This window comes from Nicotiana tabacum, chromosome 2, assembly GCF_000715075.1.
Source record: "Nicotiana tabacum cultivar K326 chromosome 2, ASM71507v2, whole genome shotgun sequence".
In the NCBI taxonomy this organism is placed as follows: Eukaryota; Viridiplantae; Streptophyta; class Magnoliopsida; order Solanales; family Solanaceae; genus Nicotiana; species Nicotiana tabacum.
Genome location: NC_134081.1, coordinates 64143156 through 64168223, shown reverse-complemented (window position 1 = coordinate 64168223; position 25068 = coordinate 64143156). Strand labels below are relative to the sequence as shown.

The 25068-nt window shown below is 36.1% G+C and overlaps 1 protein-coding gene across 3 annotated transcripts in view; it reads right to left on the bottom strand.

The window, feature by feature from the left end:
- The window catches only part of LOC107792484 (uncharacterized), a 39529-nt gene extending 35961 nt beyond the window's left edge, over positions 1–3568 (bottom strand). For all 3 annotated transcript variants that reach the window (XR_012700421.1, XR_012700422.1, XM_016614701.2), the window contains exons 1-5: positions 2972–3568; positions 2821–2893; positions 2410–2532; positions 1481–1650; positions 178–327 (exon numbers count right to left, since the gene is read on the bottom strand). Coding sequence is in view for 1 of the 3 variants with exons in the window: in XM_016614701.2 (XP_016470187.2) it covers positions 178–327; positions 1481–1650; positions 2410–2532; positions 2821–2893; positions 2972–3031 (576 nt within the window). In the remaining 2 variants the exon portion in view is untranslated. The remainder of the gene's footprint in view (positions 1–177; positions 328–1480; positions 1651–2409; positions 2533–2820; positions 2894–2971) is intronic.
- Positions 3569–25068: the final 21500 nt, after the last annotated feature.

Below are 25068 nucleotides of genomic sequence, written 5' to 3'. Positions count from 1 at the left end.
TGCTCTCTCTGACAGCTTAAGCTTTTAGATGAGATAGTCACACAATTCAACATTGTTCTTTCTGATAAATCAAAATATAGTTAGAGAATTACCGTCAACAACGGAAAACAATGCCAAATTAAAAATCAGGTTAAAACATGGTCAAAACTTTCCACATATAAAAATCTATTTATTTACCTTTTCAGCGTACAATAAAAAGGAAGACGGAAAATACTGGATCAAGAGGTCAAAAAATTTGAAAGCCATCAACCGCACTTCAATAGCCATGTTTGTCATCGCATTAAATATATATGTCATCATCAAGGAATTAATTGGTCCCTTATTATCCTGCAACACAAACAAATAGTGTTAGCCCCCTCTTTTTATAGGTGAAATGTAGTACAAAGTCCTGCAAAATTCGAACAACCAACATTATAATCACAGACAGAAGAATAGAAAAATACAGCCATCTGCTCCCCAAATATTAAGAGAATATAAGACGATATCGCAAAATCACAAGCAGGAACAAGGCATGCAAGGTAAGGTTTAACTTAATCTAAAAACGCAAGACTAACAAGCAAGAACGGAACTAACAGTAAAAACCGAAGGCAATTGAAACAAACTCTATCTTTTCTTAACATTTCACTCGTGGATACCAAATCACCAGCAGAGGAAATATACATTTTGTATTGCTTCATTGAAAGGAACCTAGTGACCAAACAACAAACAAGCTGGTAACCTCGCCTTATCAGACTTTGTAAGAGTACTGAGTAACCAAACAACCAAATAGAACGTAACCATTATTCTTCCAATGACTAAATCTTGTAGGGACTTCTCACATATTGAAACTTCTTGTGGTAAGCCTCAACTCCTCTTCTCCCTTTTTTCCATTTGAGATAAGAAGAAAACTATCTAGGAAGTTATACGTGAAGGCCAGGTAGTATGAAAAAAGCATCATACACTCGTTGCCATTATTCCATTGACGAAATTATAGAGAACTTCAGTAAAAGACAGCTCGTGAAACAAGCAAAAATTGTGTTACGAAATGCTAAGCACTACAAGCCTTCTGCCTATGATTTATAAGAGGAACAAAATAGTCAGAGGAAACTCGATGCATATGAGAACTTGAACCTTGAGAAATGGGGTACATGAGTTCTCGATAGATGACCATTTGACGTACACCAGCTATGATTTGTCAATTTGACGATCTGACCAGATCATTGAAGCATGTTTCTTCCACTTAGAGTTAAAAAGGTGCGGGGTTGGGGAAACTAGTTGTTAGTGTCACTAAATAAACCCACTTAAAATAAGTAAAATAAGTGCAGCAAGAAAAACAGTGGTCACTTAAGTGGATTATAGCGCACAGCAAGTTGGCAACTACTTCAGGTGATGAATACGTGCTCTGGGAAGTATTGTCGTATAGATAGCAAATGCACTTTTACTCATAGAAACCACGCCAGGTGCTAAAGAGAGGACTGGAAGAAAATGGTTTAGAAACTACCTCTTTACAGCCAGGAAAAATAACTGACTTGAGAAGCTGATAGAGTGTTTCACGGACCAACTTATCATCGTCACTGATACGTTCACGTAATTTCTCAATAACAGCTAGCTTATGCAGTTTCAATTCAGCAGGGAATTTAAGAAGAACATCTCTAATTCCGATTAAAGCATCTGGAAGTCAAAAGAAATTGAGCATGGTTAACCACCACATTATGCCATTGACTATAAAGATGAGAAATAAGGCCTAAACGCAATAAAATAGGATAGCAAATGCTTTGCAATCTCAAAACACTTGCCATACTCAATATAGGATGTTTTGTAAGAACCTAATCTTTTTTTTAGTCAAAAGAACAAAATGAATTAAAGAAGAAACACAAAGTAAACTTAAACTAGTGAAACATTAGCTCGAGCAAATGACATAATTTCATCTTCTATAATCATAACACTGTCACTTGTGTTCTTTTGCTTCATTTTTGGTGTAACATGGCTGATGTAAATACTTCTCACCCTAGCACCGTATTGGATGTTATTAGCTCATTACATGACCTGTAAGGCTCTTTTTTGGTAACTTTCCCGGCATCTTCTTATTTTATTATTTTAATAACCGTAGTGTCTAGGCCAGCTTACACGCACCTCGACTTTCCCATCATCTTCCTGTTGCTGGTTTCTTATATAAATGTTACTCTTTTATTGATTAAAAAGAGCCACTTGAAAGTTTCTTTTCTAATAGAAACCCCAAAAAAAACGAGAAGAGAAAAAGCAAAAAGAAGAAAAGATAGAGAATGAAAGTGCCAAATGAATACAAAACATATATGTAGCAAAGAGCTATAACATTACATGATGCAGTTTATATTTTATTTTTTATTTTAAAAAAAAAAAAAATTGCCCTTTATGGTAACAGACTGCGCAGTAATGTTAACAAGGTAGTACCTTTACGAACTTTGGCATTGTGATGACTTGTTTGCTGAAGAAGCTCTTTCAACGTTAAACCTTTCTTGCTCACAGCTAAACCAGCCTTCTCTGAAGCTACACTTTGCTCAGGTAGAATAATTGCTGCAATTAATTAAGACATTAATAAAAACATGCTTTAATCCGTCAATCTTCCTCAACTGCATAGACAACTTTATATTAGACCATTTTGATCAAAATTTACATCACTAAATGGAAACCAAAATGGTTCAAGGCATTAACTTAATACAAAAAAATGGCTGTTACTGTCCAAACAGACGATTGCAAAAAAAAGGAGTCTATTTTACCACTTTTCACCCTGTTACAAGAATAGAAATCGTATATACACACATAGGCAAAATATAACTAACCAAGTTAACCATTTTTCTTTACCTTTGGATTTGATTTCAGTGTTGGTAGCATTCTGGGCCGGAGGCAATTTTCTTCCAATTTTCCTTTTTATTTTCTGCAGACCAATTCTTAAGCATGTGAAAAGAAAAAAGAAACAGGAATTGATTGAAAAATTATTGAATGAAATATTTACTTTGAAATCAACACCACGCTTTTGCTTCTTCTTGGATTGAGCTTTAGACTTGTTGACCATTGTTTGGAAGCACGTTAAGGATAATTGAAGGTTTGAAGTATGTAGGGTTTTTCAGCTAAGGTTTTGCCCGTTTGGAAGGAGGAAGAAAAGAGAGCTTGTTAATTGCATATAAAGCCCTTTTATAATTTTAAAAGATCTACTTCAACATTTGAACTAATATTACAAGGGGAATAGCACACAGGAGGTCAACATGCCTGCTTGGCACAACTGGGGGTATTGTAGTAATTTCCCTAAAACAGAGCAACATGATTGGCCGAAAAGTAATTGTACTGCAGCTGTTACATAAATGTTTTAGTGACTTGACAAAACTACCCTCGCGTATCTCATCATCCATCAGCAGACCACTTCTTGAAGTTTCATTTTTGCCCCTGTTTTCATTCTTTATTGCATAGTTGCCTGTATGTATTTTGGTAAATTTGGCAAAGTTTGAGCACAATTATATAGTAGTGAAAAGCAACAAATGTGGTTTCAGTTTGAAGTTTCGTTTTCTCTGTGAAATCTTGAACGCATTACATTTCCTCTCTCTTTCTCCCAATATCTTTTTCTATTCAAAATTTTTAATGATATGATCATCCATCAGCAGATCACTTTTTGAAGTTTCAGTTTTGCCCCTGTTTGCATTCTTTATTGCATAGTTGCCTGCATGTATTTTGGTAAATTTGGGAAAGTTTGAGCACAATTATATAATAGTGAAAAGCAACAAATGTGGTGTTAGTTTGAAGTTTCGTTTTCTTGTAAAATCTTCAACCCATTACATTTTCTCTCTCTTTTTCTATTTTAATGATATCATTGTATAACCTGTTATACTATAAGTATTACTGTAGTTTATAAATTATTTCAATTTTCAAGTAATTATCAATTAATACTTATTTTTTATGTGTGTTTGAATGGCGATGCGCAAGACGAAAGCAATCGGGTATACAGCGAAGAGAAAAGCTGAAGAATCCACAGAGACTATAAAGGAAAATGTTAATAAGAGCATGAACACCACGAACTAAATTTAAACTTTAACATTTCAATACATAGAGACATTAGCTCTTCCTAATTATATCCCTTTTTTAAAAGAAATAATAAAGAATTTTTTTTTCTTTTTTAGTTTGCTGAAACCGCAAACAAAAGTTTACGAGTTTGTTGTATTTCGGTAGTTGGGAATATGACTCCATTATGTTATTTTTTTAGTATGGAATAAATGTACACTGATTAGTTATTACTCTCTGATTTATTTTATATGACTTCTTTTTCTCTTTTTGCTTTATTAAAAAAATGACATATTTATAAATTTGAAAATGATTTAACTTTAAACTTCTTATAATACTTTTAGTGATATATTTTTATAGTCATAAAAATGTCATTTCATGTTTAACAATAATTATTCTAAAGATACTTAATATGTGTCAAAAAATGTTCTTCGAAGTACATTATACATTTTGAACTTAAAATGTATGAATTCAATGTGTGTAATTGAGATTTTGAACTCACATCAATACTCTACTCCTAACTATGTAAATATGCTTAAGCAGAATGACAAAACAATATAAAGGAAAGAAATAAATGAAATTAAAAATCCAAAACACCATAAAATGAGAATGAGTAAGATTGAGCCGTGCATCTTTCCAGCTGTTGAATACTTTTAATATTTTTTTTGTGTAGCATTGAAATCTTTTAATACTTGATGATTATTATTTAATATTTTGCTATTTAAAACTTTAACATTTTTTCTTATGAGTCCACCCAACCGATTAAATTAAAAATAATTGATTGTATAATTTATTTATACTGGGTAAAAAAGTAAATTTTAAATCCAATCGGCTATATTTGTATAATTTAGAAAAATAAACTCAACATGCACTATAGTGAGCATGGGCCATCCTTTACTAGTAATTAGATACACACTCAAAGTTGATAGACACTTTAATTTTCCTAGTGATCAATTAGACTTTTCTTCTCGTGAATACCTCACATTGACTGGCCAAATGTGTGTTTTTCTTTAAAATCCTTTAAATATTGGTTTTTCTTCTTTATTTTTAATTTAATAATAAAATTCTAGGAACCCCAACATTTTAACTATTCTCATTAACACCCCACCTTCTTCAATTTTCCATCCACCAGCACCAACGCATAAAAATAAAAAATTCACTATATTATTTTGGATATATAATATAAAATTATGTCAACAACGTAACTTTACCATGAAATTAAATTTATCAAAATAAATTAAAGTGAAATAGTACATTTTTTTAGGAATGAAAATGGTAGTTAGGAAGTCCATCTTTTATTGTAATATTCATTGTTGAAGGTTACTTCCAACTTTTACATTAATTTATTGACTTGAAGGTCGAATTACTTCAATATTTTTCTCTTAAATCTCGCAATGTGATTTGAAATTTAGAAGTAAAAAAAAATAATGAGATTTAATCGATAATGTAATCTTGTCCTTTGATTGATTCATTATAATTTTCTGTGAGCGTAGAAGATTGAACTAAGTATCGATGGATGATCGTCGACTAGTGGGTGCTTTTTGTGGTTGAAGGAAAGAGGCTAGAGATGGTGAAGGAGTATTTGGAGTGGCTGATTGCTAGAATTGCGAGATGGGGATATGGGAATGGTATTTTTTATAGGGAGGGTGTCGAAGTAAGGATTGCTAGATAATGATTTTGGTGGGAAAAAATATGAGGAAAGGTTGATAGGGGTTTACAAAATAAAGGTGCTCTGCCTTTTTCTTTCCTTTTCACAAAAACAAAATATATTATATTTTTGATTTATCATGTTACCATGTCATTAGCGATTATGAAGTTTAGTATCTATGTATCTAGCCTTTTGAAAATTAGGCAGCTAACCCGAGGCAGGGTTGGCAACCAACAACATTTAATTTTGTATCTTTTTCTCTCTTAATTTTTTTAAATCTATTTAATGGTTTAGTTTGATGTCTTTGGGCTTTACACTTGACACCTTGGAGCTTTATAGTTAAAGCCTCCAGGTTTTATGCATCATTATTTATATACATGTGATATGTTGATTTGTATACATGTGCTATGCTGATTATATTTTGAATACATTTACTATATTTATCTCATTTTGTGAATATGTTGATTGTATTATGAAAATGAGTTTATGCTATTAACATGCTTACATACCTCCAAATATAAATTGTTCAAATTAATGAATCATGTTATATTTTGGATTTCATGCCATATTTTTACAAGACTTGTCTAGCTTTTAGAGGGTTGCCTATGAGGCTCAGTAAATACCTATTGCACTCACTCTATCATTTATTAATATTTTCTTATAAATACAGACGTTGCTCTAAGGTCAAGCTTCTAATAGCTCCTTCTGCCTTCATATGCAGTGGTGAGCTTCACTTGCAGTAGCATAGCTACACTAGTGGAAAGGGTACTCAGACGAACACCCTTCACCAAAAAATTATATTGTATATTTAGGATAAATGTTATTTTTTATGAATATATATTAAATCTTGAACGCACTTAACACAACTAAGAGATGTAGCTCACTAACCAAGGGTGTTTAAAACCTTATAAACAATGCAAGTATGAGTCTTAGAGCCCGTTTGGATGGACTTGTTTTAAGTGACTTTTAAGCCAAAAGTCATAAGTTAAGAATTCTAGTTTTTGGCTTTTGGCTTATTTTTTTTCATTTTAGCTTAAAAACAAGGGTTCAAAAGCACTTTTTTATTACATCCAAATACTACAAAATGGCTTAAAAGCACTTAAAATAAGTCAATCCAAACGGGCTCTTATTCCCACATTTCATAAAACATACTCATTTCCCAAAGTTTGGCCCGTTTGATTTTTTATTTTAATTAAAATTTAATTAATAAATAATTTTTTTTGGTCTTTGTCTTAGTTACAATAAAAAAACTCTCTTTTTATCACATGTATTTTTATGATTTAGCTAAATATTACGCAAATTAATTTTAAGAAAATTGGCGCACTTATTTATCGAAAAATTAATTACTAGTTCAAAGTTTGAACACCTTTCGCGAATTTTTTTTCTATGATACTATCCAACTGTATTTTGGTGGAGCCCTATTAAATAGTTTTATTATGTTTGTAGAGTCGAGCTGCATCACAAGTTAAACAGTGTACTATTTTATCTATTCTAATGACTAAAGACCAATCCTAGTGGGTAATATATATTTTTTGAAGTATAAACACGACGATGATGATGATGATGATGATGATCTTTACCGAATTATGGTATGCATGAGACATAGTAGTTGTGTGATGATGATCTTTACCGAATTATGGTAAAGGTTGAGTGTGGATCATGCATAGACGTTATAGACTCATGTTATCTGATGCATATCATTTTTATATGCAGATTCAGAGCATAGGCTCGTGCTCTTTGAAGCATATCACCCTTGTATGCAGACTTGGTGCATCTAATTATGCATTTGATCATTCTACTTGAGAAGCATTGATATTATTTCTCTAGAAAGTGCACCTTATTAAAAATACCGGTTATTTCTTGGCCGATTCTCTGTTATTCTATATGCATATGAATTGCACATGTTATATACAGTGAGTATTTTTTGACTAAACCTCGCTGCTATATGGTTGGTTTACTAATTACGTCCAACTCTAGTCCTAAAAAGAATAAGCGATCGCTGCAAATATAATCCGGTCTAAAAGTCCGGAGTCGAATCCCATAAAGAACTAAGATTTCGCTATAACTGTTCAATATCAGTAAAAAGATAAGCTAGAACAATTTCAAAGTTATAAATATTAAGATTCTTATGTTTAACTAATTAACTAACAAATTAAAGTAGTAAATTAACAACTAGGGATACTAAAGGTTGGAGACAAGATTGAAAAAGCATTGCAGTTATGATTTTCTCAATTGTCGGAATCCCTCCCGCTATATCTCCTACAATTTCGCCTAAGTTTTCTCTATTGATTATGAGCACTCGACTTATCGTAATTCTCTCTCGGGCAATTACAATAATGTACTAGTCATATTCTCTCGAATTACGCTAGCTTGCACTTTTTTACCACTCACTATGATCACGTCAAAGCTTCTTTATCTCTAATCCCACTTTTAAACTCACCGTATTGATCCCTCATATACCTTGGGAATGATGTTGTTCGGAAACAACCTAAATATGCACTCTTTCTTAAGCAATACATAATAAATAGGAACAGTCAATTGATGGTCATTCAATCAACAATAATAAACACGTAGTTGAACAAGTAGGGATATTCATAGGAAAAATTATATTAAAACGTAACAAGAATTCATCCTCCAAAAGGTTCCATCAAACCCTAGATTAGAGTTTAGCTACTCATAATTATATAAACAATCATAGTAATATTCAAAAGCATTAAACTACAGATTAAAGAAGAATGGAGAAAAAAACTCTTGTGATTCGTGCTCTAGAGTGTTCCGTAGTCTTTTGCCTCTCCAATGATGTTCCCCCCTGTCACGATCCAAAATCTCACCACAGGCGTCGTGATGGCACTTAGTCTCTAAGACTAAGTAAGCCGATTATAATTATAATTCAAGCCAAATTTTTTTTTAATTAAATAGGTAATCAAAACCAACAGCGGAAATATTCACAAACGACCTCCCAAGACTGGCAATACTGAGTCACGAACTCTATTGAATACATGAAATGATCTCAAGGATTGAATATACAATATTATTCGAATAAGAGTTGACAGTACAATAAAATGGAAGGACTCCAACAGACTGCGACAATCAAGCAGCTCTACCTTGAATCCTTGCGATCTCACGTTAACTCTGTCTGAGTCCGATAGCTCCAATACCTAACTCTGCACAAAAATGTGCAGAAGTGTAGTATGAGTACACCACGGTCGGTACACAGTAAGTATCAAGACTAACCTCAGTTGAGTAGAGATGAGGTACAGTCAAGACACTCACTAGTCTAATAACCTGTGCAATATGATATACGAAATAATAGGAAACCAATAACAATAAGGGTAACATAAATCAACCAGTGATATGCACAACAGGACAACAAGAACACCATTAATATCGCTCAATAAATAATAAATACAAGTACACCTAATTAAATCAAGTCCTCCAAATAAATGTCTTTCACATATAATTCTTCCGAATAACTCTCTTTCAAATATAATTTCCTCAAATAAATATCTTTCAAATATAATTCTTTCACTAAATCTCTTTCAAATATAATTCTTTCATATAATACTTTTTGAATAAAAATTCTTCCAAATAAATATTTTGAATATAATTCTTTCAAATAATATCTTTCGAATAAAAGTCTTTCAAATAAATATCTTTCGAATATAACTCTTTCAAATAAATATTTTTCAAATAAAATTCTTTTGACTAAATCTCTTTCAAATAAAAGCCACCCTGTGACACAACATTTCAAAATCATAAAATAGTGGTCTCAGCCTACTTTTATATTTCCACGGCACCTCGTGCCAATTTCTCTATCACAACCGCACGGATAACTCACGTGCCAATATTATCATTATATTTTTTCCGACACCTCGTGCCCACATTTCATATCTGTTGCGACATGCAACCCGATCTCATATAACATTAATCATACTGTTGCGGCATGCAACTCGATCCCATATAACATAATCTGCCTGGCAATAGCCACAAGCTCCCAATTTTAACATAGATTAAATCAATTGGCACGGCAACAACTTTCGTGCATTTATCTCTTTCTCACCGTGCATACATATGACAATACCAACTAGGTGGGAGAAAAGTCAAAAATAATAAAAGAAATAAAGTGGGAGGCATACAGTAAGCAACAACGACTACAAGTCACATAGAAAACCTAGGTGCACCATAACATCTCAAAATAAAGGCCTGAATAAATACACAACGAAAAGATATGACAATATAATGTATGTCTCTTATCCCCATCTGCACGGAAATACCCTTCGTGCCATGAACATATAATACTATAAAAATAAGTGCACGACATCACCCTTCGTGCTTTTACTCTCATCCTCACCTGATGATATAAATGAAATGGCACGGCATCACCCTTCGTGCTTTTACACTCATAATGGCACGACATCACCCTTCGTGCTTTACACTCACAATATGGCACGGTATCAGTCTTCGTGCTTTACACTCATAATATGATACGACATCACCCTTCGTGCTTTACACTCTCCCTTGCTTGATAACATAATTCAAATGGCACTGCATCACCCTTCGTGCTTTACACTCTTCCTTACCAAGCACATGTATATCATTGACAAGCAAGGTAGGAAGCATAAATAACATCAAGGAGAGTGTTTAAACGACAACACAATACAATAATTCATATCATAATTTGCCACTGACCACAACCAAATTCTAAATATGTAGCAGAATCAATAAATTTCTCAACAAATAGACCAAGGCTCCACACAGCGCATATAAAATCTCAAAAACAACCACAAGAATGGGAAAATAACTCATCACAGGACAACGTCTTCTTTAGTCCAACTTTTTGATAAATATATAAACGCCTCAATTTAAACTTATTTAATAAATATTTGCAGATAAGGATCCCATCATGAATTTAATTCCAATAAAAATTTCAAATCCACAAACATACGAATTTCACATAAAATCCAAGTGACAATAACACCAAATTATCATATAAAAATAAATTCGACAAATAGGGAATGAGGCGTGACAATTTGATTATTTACTAAATGCCAAAAATTATCCACTTTAATACATAAAAATGCCTAAGACTTTAAACCAATAAAATTTGTACATATAAGCCCGAGTACGTACTCGTCACCTCGCGTACATGGCTTTTTATATTTTACAAATGGCACATAAGACTCGATGCCTAAGGGGTAATTCCCCCACTCGAGGTTAAGCAAGACACTTACCGATATCGGATTGACCTTCAAATCTTCATTTTACATTTTTGGAAGATTTTATAAAAATCTGAATTTTCTTTCATAAATTCACGGATTTATGATGTAAATGGGTATGGAATCATGAAATATAATCAATATAGGATAATAAATACTTATCCCAATGTTTACCCGTGAAAATCGCCCAAATTGAGCTCCCCAACTCTATTTTTGTCAAAAATGGTAGAAAACCCTCGTTTATAGGGTCTCAGCTGTTTCGGGCATCATAGATAGCGTGGGGCGCTGCCTGTGGCGCTATTTCCAGTACCCTTAAACATCCCAGCGCCAGGGCTCGCGGCGACGGGAAATCTTTTCCGACACGAAAATGGGCATAACTCTCTCATACGATGTCCGAATTCGACGATTCTTTTTTCTATGACTCCAAAATTTCAATACATATCTAATTCTTCAATCAAAACTGAATTTGGAGCTCATTTGATTAATAGGATACCACGTATTCTTGAAGAATCGATGTCGAAATATAGCAAATCAAGTCTGATTGACCTCAATTTTGCATACAAGTCGTAATACATCATATGAAGCTATTCGAGAATTCAAATAGTAGAGAGGAGAGTAATTAATCAAAATAACAAGCCGGGTCGTTACACCCCCCAGTCTAAAAACTAAGTTTAGGAGGTATTTATAAGGTAGGGTTGAGGTCTACACGTCCAAATATAATAAGGAAATAAAAGTGGCTCAGATAAGAATCGTCGGCGCAGTGCATTGTCAGAGGCACCAATATTACTCCGCGAGGCACTGTCAGAGATGCCAACATTTCCCCGCGAGGCACTATCAGAGGCTCCAATGACAATGTCCTGGACAAAGCCTTGCACTATCTATAGCCATGATTTTTCATTGCCTTGCACGTCTTCTTTTATTGCTCCATTTTGTAGCTTTGAGGTACCATTTCGTGCAACTTTTCTCCACTTCATGTCCCACCATTCCTACACGTAAAATAAACTTTATTAAGCTCAATTCTCGCACAAATTAGCATCCAAACAACAAGCAAGTAGGGTAAATAACGTCAAAATATATGAAATTATAGCACAACATCATTTTCTCATACTACACTTCCACACCTTACGTGTAGATATTGGAGTTGAGCTATTATGGAGTTCGCAGCTAGCATTGCAGATATATCAGCGTTCCAGTTGCAAGCTACCATTTTGCTCATAGTAGTTTAAGATTTATATTTATGTTTATGTAAATTTCAAACAAATGATGTATTTTCTTCACATCAATATTGTACTTCTTAATCTTAGTGATTCATGACTTGTATTACCAGTTTTTGAAATTATGTATTAACTTTCGTATTATTTTTATATTATTTATTTGATGATCTTCATCTTGAGTTGTATATTTGTTGGCTTACCTAAGGGTTAAGTTAGGTGCCATCACGACTTGTTGAAATTTAGATCGTGACAAAGATACTCATTATATCTCAGCATAATTGTCCTTAAATAATGTAATAAATTAAAATAAAGCTAAATAAATTGATACTATTTTTGCATAATTTAATAAATAGCTATTGTTATATTTTTATTTTATGAGTTTCAGGAAAGATATTACTTTTTAAAATGTCAATTTTGTTCTTTAAAATTAATTACGCTAATGATTAGGGGTAAAACTGGGAACACTAATGATTAGGGGTAAAACTGGGAACATCATGCTTTTTAGTTACTCACAGTTTAATAGAGTCAACGAATCCTAGTTTTATTCTTCTTCTTTTTTCCAATAAAAAGAAAAGTATTTCTTTTCTTAAGAACATAAATGAGTAACGAGCTTTTATATAAGGGAATATTTGCGGCTTATTAATATATAGGAAGGAAACTTTGCATAAGTAGCTAGTAGGGGAACAAACATTATACCCATCTAATTCATTAACAATTTACAAATTATTAGCTAAAAACTAATTTCAATAGACACCCCGAAATGCCAAAACCTAGCAAACCACCCCCACCAAAAACTCATCGAAAACTTCCTTCGCTAAAAATTCCTTTGATCCAACACCCTCTGAAACGACGACCTAAATATCTTCCCTTTGATCTTTTTGGATAGTAAACCACCTCCACACTTGTCAATGAAGCTCGATAATTGAGATACATTTAAAAAATCCCTACTAATGATCTACATCGTCTCTCAATCGACCTCAAATATTCTTCAGTATTTCCATTGCATATCAATAACTCTAGCCACCATTTGAAAAGACATTTGTAACTCTCTTGGTCAGATCTTACCTCTATTCTCACATCCTAGTCCAAAATATCACCTACTAATTGTCATGACCATTGGAGTTAAAATCAAATAATAGAATAGAGGGAGTTAACAGTAATAACCGAAAGAGATGAAGGGACAAGATCAATTAGCTTTTAATGAGACTCAGCAGCTGAGATTAATCCAGCCTAGTATATATAACAGAATTCATAGGGAGAGAGGCATGCTAAATTCCGGCAATCTATCAACCTTCTCTCTTTTCCTTCTCTCAATTTCTCTCTCACTCTTATGAAATTCTCTTCTTCTCTGGTCCCTTCTATCTTCTTCTTCTCTGCAAACTCGAGCTACAAATGGAGACTCCAATTAATTTCCAAATTCATAGTTAGTTTAGTTTATTATCGTATTTCAGTTTTATCAATATACAGAAAATCGTCCCAAAATACTTGCAATTTCTATTTCAGTTGTTAATTCTATTTTGTGTGACTAAGGTCATAACAATTAGTATCAGAGCCTTTAATTCTGCGACTTGTTCAACTCATATCATGTCGGAAGGAGCGTGAATGAAGTTGATGGATGAAAAGTTGACTCACCACAATGAGCTATTAAGTGAATTGCGAGATGGCCAACAAACATTGCGGCAAGATGGAATACAAGGCACATTGGAGAATTTATTAGATCGGTTGAATGCGATGGAGAGGATACCTAACAAAGGGCCTGAGCAGGTGCAAGGAATTGGGGATAGATTGCTTCCACTCCCAGTTCATGATGATCGACAACCTAGACCACAACAAGGAGTTGTTCATAACCCTAAATGAGAGTTACCAAGCTTTGATGGAACATGCCCTAAGGTATGGATTCAAAAATGTGATAGGTTTTTCAATTTGTATAAAGTTCCCGAGGAACAGAAGGTGGAATGTGCTGCTCTATATATGAATGGAGACGGCGAGACTTGGTCTAACTCTTTAGTATTGAGTAAAGGAGCAATGTCATGGGCTGATTTTAAGGAGAAAGTATGTGATAGGTTTGGTGATGTATTGATGGAAGACGTAGTGGAGGAATTTACTAGAACAGATGGGTAGTGTTGAGGAATTCCTAGTGAAATTTGATGATCTGAAAGCATAGATAATAGTTAGGAACCCTGCATTGAACGAAGCACATTTCCTGTCTAGTTTTATTGGAGCTCTCAAAGAAGAGATTAGGTTCTCTGTGAAGCTGTTCAAAATAACCACACTGAGCTATGCCATACAACAGGACATGGCGCTAGAAAAATCCATTAAAGCTGCTCAGAAGAAGATTAAGGCTATGCCTAAATCTTGTATTGGTACTGGAGTATCAAGTAGTGTTAATGTCCAAAAGGTGGGAGGGGTAACTTCTTATGAGCCTAGTCCACTTAGACTAAGACCTAGAGACTATGAATACAATAAGTCTAACCACATGTGTTTTAGGTGTGGAGAAAAGTACACACAAGGTCATAGATGTAAGATGAAGTAGCTGCAATGCATAGTTGGTACTATGGAAGAGTTGCCTCAAGACCAACCTGGAGAGCTGCCTCAGTGCCAAGAAGAGGTGATTCCAGACATTGAGATTGAGCTTGTGAAAGGAGAGGATGTACAAGAAGCTATATGCTTAAGTGCCCTCCCTGGGAATAACAATATGGTCAATACCATTTTGGTTAATGAGATCATTAAGAGGAGAACCTTATTAGTATTTATGGACTCAGGTAGTACATATAGTTTTATCAATGAATCGAGGGTGCAAGAAACTGGCTATCAGGAAACTTACACTACTCCAATCAGAGTAACTGTAGCTGATGGCAATTGTATGTTCTTCAACACAACTTGCACCAATTCTAAGAGAGGATCTCAGAATTCTTAAGTTAGGAGTGTGTTACATTGTGTTAGGGAATGATTGGATGAAAAAGTTTAACCCCACTAAATTTGATCATGAGAAAAGGTGTGCGACCATTGGGAGAAAGGGTAGCAAAGTAGTACTGCAGGCTATTCCTGAAAATGAGCAACTAAGCTTGATCAGTGGAAGCACCGTGGGGAAACTGTTGAGGAAAGGGCAAACTATCATGGCTCATTTGTTCTTAATAGAAATTGAGAATGTGCAGGAATATGAGACTATTGATGCTTCGATCCTAGATCTGTTAGCTAGCTATTCAAATATATTCTCTGAATTGGAATCCTTACCTCCTTGCAGAGCATTGAACCACAACATTCCCCTCAAACCTGGAGTTTCTCCTATAAGTTTAAGGCCTTACAAATATAACTATTTCCAAAAATAAGAGCTGGATAAGCAAGTTAGGGAAATACTCACTAATGGGATAATACAACACAGTCAATCACCATTCTCATTACATGCACTGCTTGTGAAGAAAAATGATAGAAAATTGAGGCTTTGTGTGGACTATAGGGGGCTTAACGAGATCACTATCAAAGATAAGTACCCCATTCCCATTGTGGATGATCTGCTTGATGAATTAAAAGGCACAATGATTTTTTCCAAAGTAGACTTAAGGGATGGATGCCACCAGATCAGAATGAAGATGAAGGATGTATATAAGATTGCTTTTAGAACTCACATGGTCATTATGAGGTCAAGGTTTTGCCCTTTGGGATAACCAATGCTCCTGCTACCTTTCAAGAATTAATGAACCAGGTATTTCAACTATTACTCAGAAGGTTTATTTTGGTGGTCTTTGATGACATACTTGTGTATAGAAAGTCCTTAGAAGAGCATGTTGGCCACCTAAAGAGAGTGTTTGAAATTTTGAGAGAGCAAACCTTATTTGCCAAAAGATCTAAGTGTTCATTTGGCCAACCAATGATAAAGAATTTGGGGCATGTGATTACTGCTGAAGGGGTGACAACAGACCCCAACAAAATACAAGCTATGGTAGAGTGGCCTAGGCCCAGTACTGTGAAGGCTCTCAGGGGCTTCCTTGGGTTAACTAGTTACTATAGAAAGTATGTGATGAACTATTGTGACATCTACAAACCCCTCATTGATTTGCTCAGGGAGGATTCCTTTAATTGGAGTGAAGAAGATAAGAAGGCCTTTGAATTCTTGAAAATTGCCATGACTAATACTCCTGTATTAGCCTTACCCGACTACTCACAGGAGTTCATTGTTGAGATTAGTGCCAATCAATCTGGGATAAGAGTTGTATTGATGCAAAGGGGAAAACCAATTGCTTATTTCAGCAAGGTTTTGGCCCCCATACATAGAGGGAGGTCAATTTATGAGAAGGAATATATGGATCTTTTGAGTGCTATTGACAAGTGGAGGTACTACCTTCAATACAAACACTTTATTGTGAGGACATACCATCACTCTTTCAAGTATCTTTTAGAGCAAAAGATGACTATAGCTATCCAACAAAAAGGTTTTACAAAGTTGTTAGGATTGGATTATGAGGTGCAATACAAAACGGGGACTGAATATAGAGTAGCAGATGCCTTATATGGGCAGTTTGAGGGAAGGGAAGGCAATAGTCACAATCAACCAGAATCAGTCAGCCTGCTCGTTATTAGCACAATAGAACCTAAATGGATGCTTGATATCAATCAAAGTTATGAAGGTAATGCCCAAGCCTAGGCCATAATTGCAGAAGTAACTACAGGTCATCATGAACCACACATCTATCCATATTCGGCCGGAATATTGAAAAAAAGGGCAAACTTTATACCGGGGGCAGTGAAGGGTTGAGACAACAATTGATTTCTACTTTTTATGATTTGGTCATTCATGATAATTAGGGACTCTCATAAGGTTATCCTAGGTGTTCTCTTGGACGGGGATGAAGCACTTGGTCATCAACTACATAACTGCTTATGAGGTTTGTTAGAGAAATAAAGGGGAAAATGTACAATATCCGGGACTCTTGCAACCATTGCCTATACCTAATCAAGTGTGGAGGCATATCAACATGGACTTTATTGAAGGACTGCCCAAGTCCAGATGAAAAGAGGTCATTATGATGGTTATAGATAGAAGAACCAAGTATGCTCATTTTATGGCTCTTGCTCATCCATTTACAGCAGTCACTGTGGCTCACAAGTTCCTTAAGCAAGTGCATGCTTTACATGGAATTCCAGAATCAATAGTTAATGATAAAGACAAAATCTTCTTTAGCTTTTTCTGGCAAGCATTATTCAGGCTTTTGGGTACTCAGTAGCATTATAGTACTGCGTACCATCCTCAGAGTGATGGTCAAACTGAAAGAGTCAACTAATGCATTGAGAACTATTTGAGATGCATGACTTTTAGTCGACCAATTCAATGGAAACAATGGTTACCTCTTTCAAAGTGGTGGTACAATACCAACTTTTACACTAGTTTACAGTGTTCCCCTTTTGAGGCATTGTATGAGTTCAGTCCACCTCACATGTCCCTTGGCCCTACCATTGAGACTAAGGTTCCTGCAGTTGAGGATGCTACATGAGAAGGCAACAAATATAGCAACTGCTTCAAAACAATCTCAAAAAAGCTCAAGAGAGGATGAAGCTATAAGCTGATAAGAGAAGGACTGAAAGAGAACTTCAAGTTAGTGATATGGTATTTTTGAAGCTACAACCCTAAAGACAATCTTTAATTGCTATCAGAAGAAACCTCAAATTGAGTTCTAAATACTATGGTCCCTATAACATTCTGGAGTGGGTGGGTCCAGTTGCTTACAGACTCGAACTACTAGCTGTAAGGTTCATCCAATGTTTCATGTATTTATTTTGAAGAAGAAGTTGGGTACCAATGTGGTAGTCCAGACCTGCTTACCCTATACTAGTGAAGATGGCCAGTTTCTGGTGACTCCAATTAACATACTTCAACGTCAAATAATGCGTAAAGGTAATGTTGCAGCTGTTAAAGTATTGGTCCAGTGGTCCAATCTTCCTCCTGAAGATGCTAGTTGGGAGGACTATGACTTTCTCAAAGTCAAATTTCCTAAATTTTGATCCTTGAGGACAAGGAAATTTTTAAAAGAGCTGGGTATGTCATGACCATTGGGGTTAAATTCAGATAATAGAAGTGGAGGGCAAAAGAGATGGAGGGACATGATCAATTAGATTTTAATGAGACTCAACATTTGAGATTAATCCGGCCTAGTATATGTAACAGAATTCACAGGGAGAGAGGCATGCTAAATTCCGGTAATCTAACAATCTTCTCTCTCTTCCCTCTCTCAATTTCTCTCTCACTCTTCTGCAATTCTCTTATTCTATGATCCCTTCTATCTTCTTCTTCTGTAGATTCGAGCTACAAATGGAGACTCCAATTATTTTCTAATTCCTAGTTAGTTTAGTTTGTTGTACTAAATTTCAGTTTTATCAATATACAGAATATCGTCCCAAAACTCTTGCAATTTTCATTTCAGTTGTTAATTCTGTTTTGTGTGACTTGAGAAATATCACACCCAAATAACTAATAGGGTGAAATTAGTTTTTCACCCTATAATATGTATACACGATGTATATACATAGCATTATATATATATATATATATATATATATATATATATATATATATATATATATATATATATTGCCTAATTTCTCTTCAAAATCCATACGCAGTAAAAACCCTTTTCCACCTCCATACCCGAGAATCACCCTAGCTCACCTCTTCATCATTCTTCTTCCCCGTTTTGAATAGGAAAAGAAAATAAAAACAGTATCATCAAGCGGTAATTTGAGAGATTGTGAGAGATGGGATGACAATTTTAAAAAAATAAAGCAGAAGGAAGGTGGCCTAGGAATTCAATGGAGTTATAAGTTTTTATATAATATGAGCTTGTTAATTAGTATGGTGGATGTGGTTTGAGTAGACAAGGTATGTAAGTATTCCCTTAAACATGCTACATTGGTATTTAAACTATTATATTTGAAATATTTCAAAAGTTGGGTTATTTAAATAAATAATTCTTTAAAAATAAAGTACAATATAAATTTTTCTACAAAGAACCATATGCCACAATTCTGATGGATTTAGCTTAGGGGTATCTACATAAATTACCTTTTTTTAGGCCACCATTTCAATTATGTCTTTATTTTTCCATGAACTAAATTTATTTTTAAGTTTAATTTTGATTCAGTTGGACCGTAAAAGAGTTGTTGACTATTAGCCTCAGTTTATTTTGAGAAGTGCTTTTTTTCAAAAGTGTTTTTCTCAAAAGTACTTTTGGTGAGAAACAATTTGTGTTTGGCTAATTTATTTGAAAAGTACTTTTGAGCAGTAATTAGTGTTTGGCCAAACTTTTAAAACTGCTTCTAAGTGTATTTTTCTCAAAAGTATTTTTCAAAAAAGTATTTTTGGAGAGAAGTTACTTTTTTGTGCTTCTACTTCTCTTCAAAAGCACTTTTTTCCTCCAAAAGCTTGGCCAAACACATTAATTTTTGGAAAAAAGTACTTTTGGCTAAAAAAAATACTTTTGGCCCAAAAGAAACTTGGCCAATCAGGCTATATGTTTCGAAGCTTAAGAATTTGTACAATATTTACATCATTCAGATAGATCACGATTTCCAAATATCTTCACAAGTAATGTCAAGGACCGGGAATGACCACGTTTTTGCCTTCCCATTTGCAGTCCTCCCAGACCGCTTGGAGCGTCTCCTCGGTGATGGAGCAGAGACACCTCCATACCTCATCACCTCGATCTCCTTGTTTGGAGGCCTTTTCGACCTTAAAATCGTTGTCTATGGAGCAGCCTTCGGGGATAAATTTGGTAGGCGGAGGTTTCAGGGCTGCTACCGAAAGGATTGCCTCGGTGTCTACGGCCGAGGTAGAGGTTGATGGAGTAGTGTTTTGAGGCACCGATTTTGAGGTTTTTGTCCATCTTGATCTAGGATTATGAAGGTTGATATGAAGGTTGATATGAAGGTTTGAAAATTGATATGAAGATTTGAAAGTCTAGTTGAAAGATTTAAAGGCAAAATATGAAGGTTTGAAGACGAGAGATGAATATATGGTGAACATTTTATGAAGATTTATAAGATTGATGAACAAATAGAAATTCCAAGCGTAACTCAAGAAGATTCAAAATCGGAAAGTAAAAAAGTGAGAAAGGGAAATAAGAGCTTTTATAGGGAAGAAATAATGACTGCGTGACGTTTCACATTCGGTGCCTACCGAGGATGGTCAACCGGCGGCTGACACGTGTCCGAAGTCAGAACGACGTGACTGATGAGATTTTTCAGCGACTTGTCAACTCGCTTGTGGCATACGGAGGAAAGAACCAGGGTCAATTAATCACTTCTCGTCGTTTCTATAAATCTACTCTCTGAAAAGTGAGGGGACTATCTGTGTACGGGTAAAATTAGGGATAAAGTTACCCTCGATTTCCTGTTGAAGAAACTAGAAGACGACGTGGTTTGATGTAGTCTCGAGTAAAGCCAAAGGCTCCCCAGATCAGAGACCGGGGGGGGGGGGGGAATGATGCACCAAGATTCATACATGGCCAAACATGAGAGGAATCAAGCTCGAGCAGAATAAAGAATTGAGGCCAAAGGGAAGACGGTTAGAAAGAACGAATGAGGGGCCGAAACATCTGCCATCAACCAGATATTACAGCACGAATCTCGCCCGATATTTACTGCGGATCATGATTTACTAGAAGAGAAGGATTTTTACCTTATTTAAATTTGTACTAGGATTGAATTCCCCTACTATATAAAGGGGAAAACCTTTTTATTTTTAAACCATAATTGGCGTACATATCAAAGCAATAAAGTTCATTTTTGTCTTCTAGCTATTGTCCAAAGTGTTCTTGAGCTGCTCATTTCTTTTGTTGTAACCGAGCCCATCTCAAGGGCTTGATTGGAACCAGTTTTCAGTATTCATCTTAAAGCCAAGCTTAATTGTCCATCATGTTTGGTTTGATTGTCTTGTTTCAATTTAATTTGAGTATTTGATGTTCTTAAAACATTCATATTAAATTAAATCATATATCCTTTAAACCGCGTATAAATTTAATTGTTACTCATTATAAGGGTAAACAATGAATATTAAAGACCAGTGAATACACTTTTGGTCAACACTGCGTTACAACCAAAATAACGAGAAAAAAAGAAGAAGTCAAGAGAAGCTCCTATTATATTACAGTTTTTGCTATATCAGACCTTAAGTGTCACGACCCAAAATCCCACAAATAGTCATGATGACATCTAACCTCTAAGACCAAGTAAACTAATCACATAATAATATGAAATATCAAAATAAGATATAATAAGTTTGAATTTAACATAAACTGCAGAAAAAAGCCTCAACAAAGCCAAAATATAGGTACATACCCCAAACTTCCCGAAGCTAGATAATACAGAGTCATGAGCTCTAAACTAAATATACGACGAGTCTAAAAAAGGTACAGTACTATCTGAAAATAATACAACAATATAAAAATAAGGTAAAGGGAACTCCAAAGGGTTGCGGCATCTATGTAGCATTACCTTGAATCTTCTCGAACAGTCACAAGCTCACTCACGAGATCCGCTACCTCCAGCACCCGGATCTGCACAAGAATATGCAGAAGTGTAGTATGAGTATGTGATAACATGTAATTAGTAAGTATCAAGACTAACCTCGGTAAAGTAGTGACGAGGTTCACTTCATGTGATACTCAATAATCAGAGACCCTGTGCAATATGTCAAATAACTGGCAACAAGAATATAATGAGATGAAGCACTACCAACACAACAAAATAAGAATTGTTATCTCGTCATAGGTAAATCACGTTTGACAAAAGAATTATCAGTCAATAACAGAGGCATACAGTAGCATGTTAAAAGCTATAACAAACATAAAGAATTCACTTGCTTAATCGGGAAATGCCACACTTATTCTATATTTTATCAACAAGAATGCCACCCTTATTCCACATTTCATCAACAAGAATGCCACTCTTATTCCATCACATGTGCACAATCAAGAATGCCACCCTTATTCCGCTATATGTGTATAATAATAATCACAATCGCACGGCAAAACGCCGTGCCAACACCCATGCATAAGGACATGATAATAATAAAATGCGGATGAGTATTCAACATATAAAGCATGACTACGACTAAATCGATTTAGTAATAACTCCACAAATGACCATCTTGGCTAATTAGAAAATATTAGTCCTAAAATATGATCTCTAACATGAAAGGATAAGCTCGCGTATTCATACAAAGAATTACATATGTATCATAGAGAGCACACAAACAAATTAAAGCATAATAGAAGCCTAGAGTCTAATCAGGTCATTTGTCACACATAGCACCCGCATTGTTACGCGGTGCCTTCTAGAAGTTTCTTGGAAGGGCGACGTAAGGCAAAGTAACCGATGTCAGTGCGGTTGTTATCCGCCAATTGAGTTCCCCTCCGTACGCTAGACTAGATTGTCAGTGCCGTACGGGAAAACCAATGTCGTGAGCAATTAAGCAATGAAAATGAGCAATTGATGATGAAAGGTGATGATTGTATTGATGATGATGAAAGCTATTACAAAATGCTATGCAGTGTCGGGGGGGAGAGATACCAGTACAGATAATTGTTTGATTGCTCGAATATTTGAATGCTTTCGTCCCCCTTAATAATGGTTAAAAATATTAAACCAAAGTTACATGACTAGACCTATGAAAGCTGTAGAAGCACACTGAAAATGAATGAGGTAAAAATACTCTATAATTACAATGAAAAGGACTTAGTCTTCTACGAGGTAGAAGCAAGTCCGTTGGCAGCAACTCTGTCTTGAGCATCAGGGTCTGCGCGTGTTGGGCTGCTGGCGCGCGCGACACTATTTGGATCTGCCTGCGGCTAGGCGCAGGTGCTTGGCATTGGATATGGGCGTGCGGAACTGTCTGCGCGCGTGACACTATTGGCAACATGATGGTTTATGCGCGCGGCATTGTTTGTGCGTGCGGCACTGTTGGCATTCGCCAGCCGCTGGGCGCTGGCATTGATTATCGGTGGGGTGACAGAGGCGCATGCGCATTTATCACTTGGCGCTGCTGAGGCCACGGGGCCTACCATGGCGCTAGGCATTGGGAGGCTTGCCAGGACGCCACGGGGCGCGTCCAAGGAGTCATGGGTCGATGATGGAAAGCAGCCCATGACATTCTCCCCCACCTGAGTTGGCGACGTCCTCGAAGCCTTACCTGCAGGATGATGATGATTGGTCAGGCTCTTATTGGCTGGGAGGTCTGTTCCCCTCGGTGTTGTGAGATGACTTTTAGAATGATGTTCCATGTATTTCTGAAATGACCTGAGGCGGTTGACATGGAAAACTGGATGGATTTTCCACCAGGCTGGAGTGTTCACCTGGTATGTAGATTTCCCAATGCATCTTTCGATGGACATGGGTCCGATGTAGTTTTGCAATAGGCGAGGGTTCTGGGTCCTCGCTGCAAACAAGTATCATTTTGGGACTCTTACCATCACTTTGTCTCCTGCTTGATGTTAGATAAAGCGAAGGTTTTGTTCGGCATACTTCGTTGCTCTCTCTTGGGATTTGACAAGATAGCTCCGAACTATATCTAAAGTTTGCTCCCATTCTTGTGAGAAGCTTGTAGCGCGAGGCGATGTTGGCATGTTTGGTGCATTCACCATCTGTGGGAGTAGCGGTTGCTGTCCGGTAATAATTTCAAAGGCGTTTTTGTTTGAAATGGAGCACTTTTGAGAATTGAAACACAATTGAGCAGCATCCAGAAGCTTCACCCAATTTGTTTTGTGACCTGGTCGCAAAGTGGAGGAGATATTCCTCTAGCATGTCATTGAACCGGTCTGTCTAGCCATCTGCTTGTTGATGGAAGTTTGAGTTATGACTCAATTTGGATCCGAGGCAGCTGAAGATATGGGTCCAAAATTTGCTAGTGAAGCGTGAGTCGCAGTCACTAATGATGTCTTTGGGCATGCCCCAATATTTGACAATATAAGAGAAGAAGAGTCGAGTTGTATCTTCTGCCATATGTTTTGTGGGGCTGCTATAAAGGTAGCATACTTGGAAAACCGGTCTACTACCACCATGATGGTTGCAAGATTTCTGACCTTGGGTAATCATGTGATGAAATTAAGGGAAATGTTTTCCCAAGGTATCTGTGGGACAGGTAGCGGCTCCAAGAGTCCCGCTTGTGCCGAGCGATCTGACTTGTCCTTTTGGCATGCTTGACAAGTCTTCATAAACTGAGGGGCGCCATGAGTTTTTGGACGCCGATGATTTGATGTTCGATTGGTGATATTGAGGGCAGCCGAAACCGTAGGTTCAGGTCTTTTGATTCCCTTCTTTGAATGCATGACCGAGATGTTTTCATCGGCCATCATTATGGGTATGCATGGTATGGTGCGGGGTTTGGCCCTGTTGTCTCCCATAATTAGGAGCATGTTGGCATATGGTATCGGGATGGTGTTGATCTGCCTTGGGGAATTCCAATCCCACTATCAATTCGAAGTCATCGATGATAGCTATGCGTAGGTCGAATATTCCCTTGTATGGGCCAAGCTTCATTGGCACTTCTTTAGCTATTCCACTCATTGGTTGAGATGGAGAGTTGATAGCCTTGGCACGACCCCTACTCTTTTTCACCGCTAGACCGAGGCTCTGCACCTGAGTTGAGGCCAGGTTGTTGTGGGTAGCACCCATGTCTATCAATGCCCGAATATGTTTGCCGTTTACTTGCTTGTCGACGAACATTAAGGTCCTCTTTTTTGTGGTGGGAGGCCTCTCATCCGCCTTTTCTTTCCCTTTCTTGACGATTGGACATGCATTCTTCTTGGGGTTACCAGCATTGGTTCCTGCCAAGGTATTATGAATGGAGCCATCAAATGCGTTGAAGGCACCTACTTGTTCTGGGCCGTCTGAGTCGTCAGTATATGACTCATCTTCAATAGTCTGTTGAGCATTGATCTGTGTATTGGGACATTGATTATTCCAACGTTCCCCACCGCAATGACGACATTCTGAA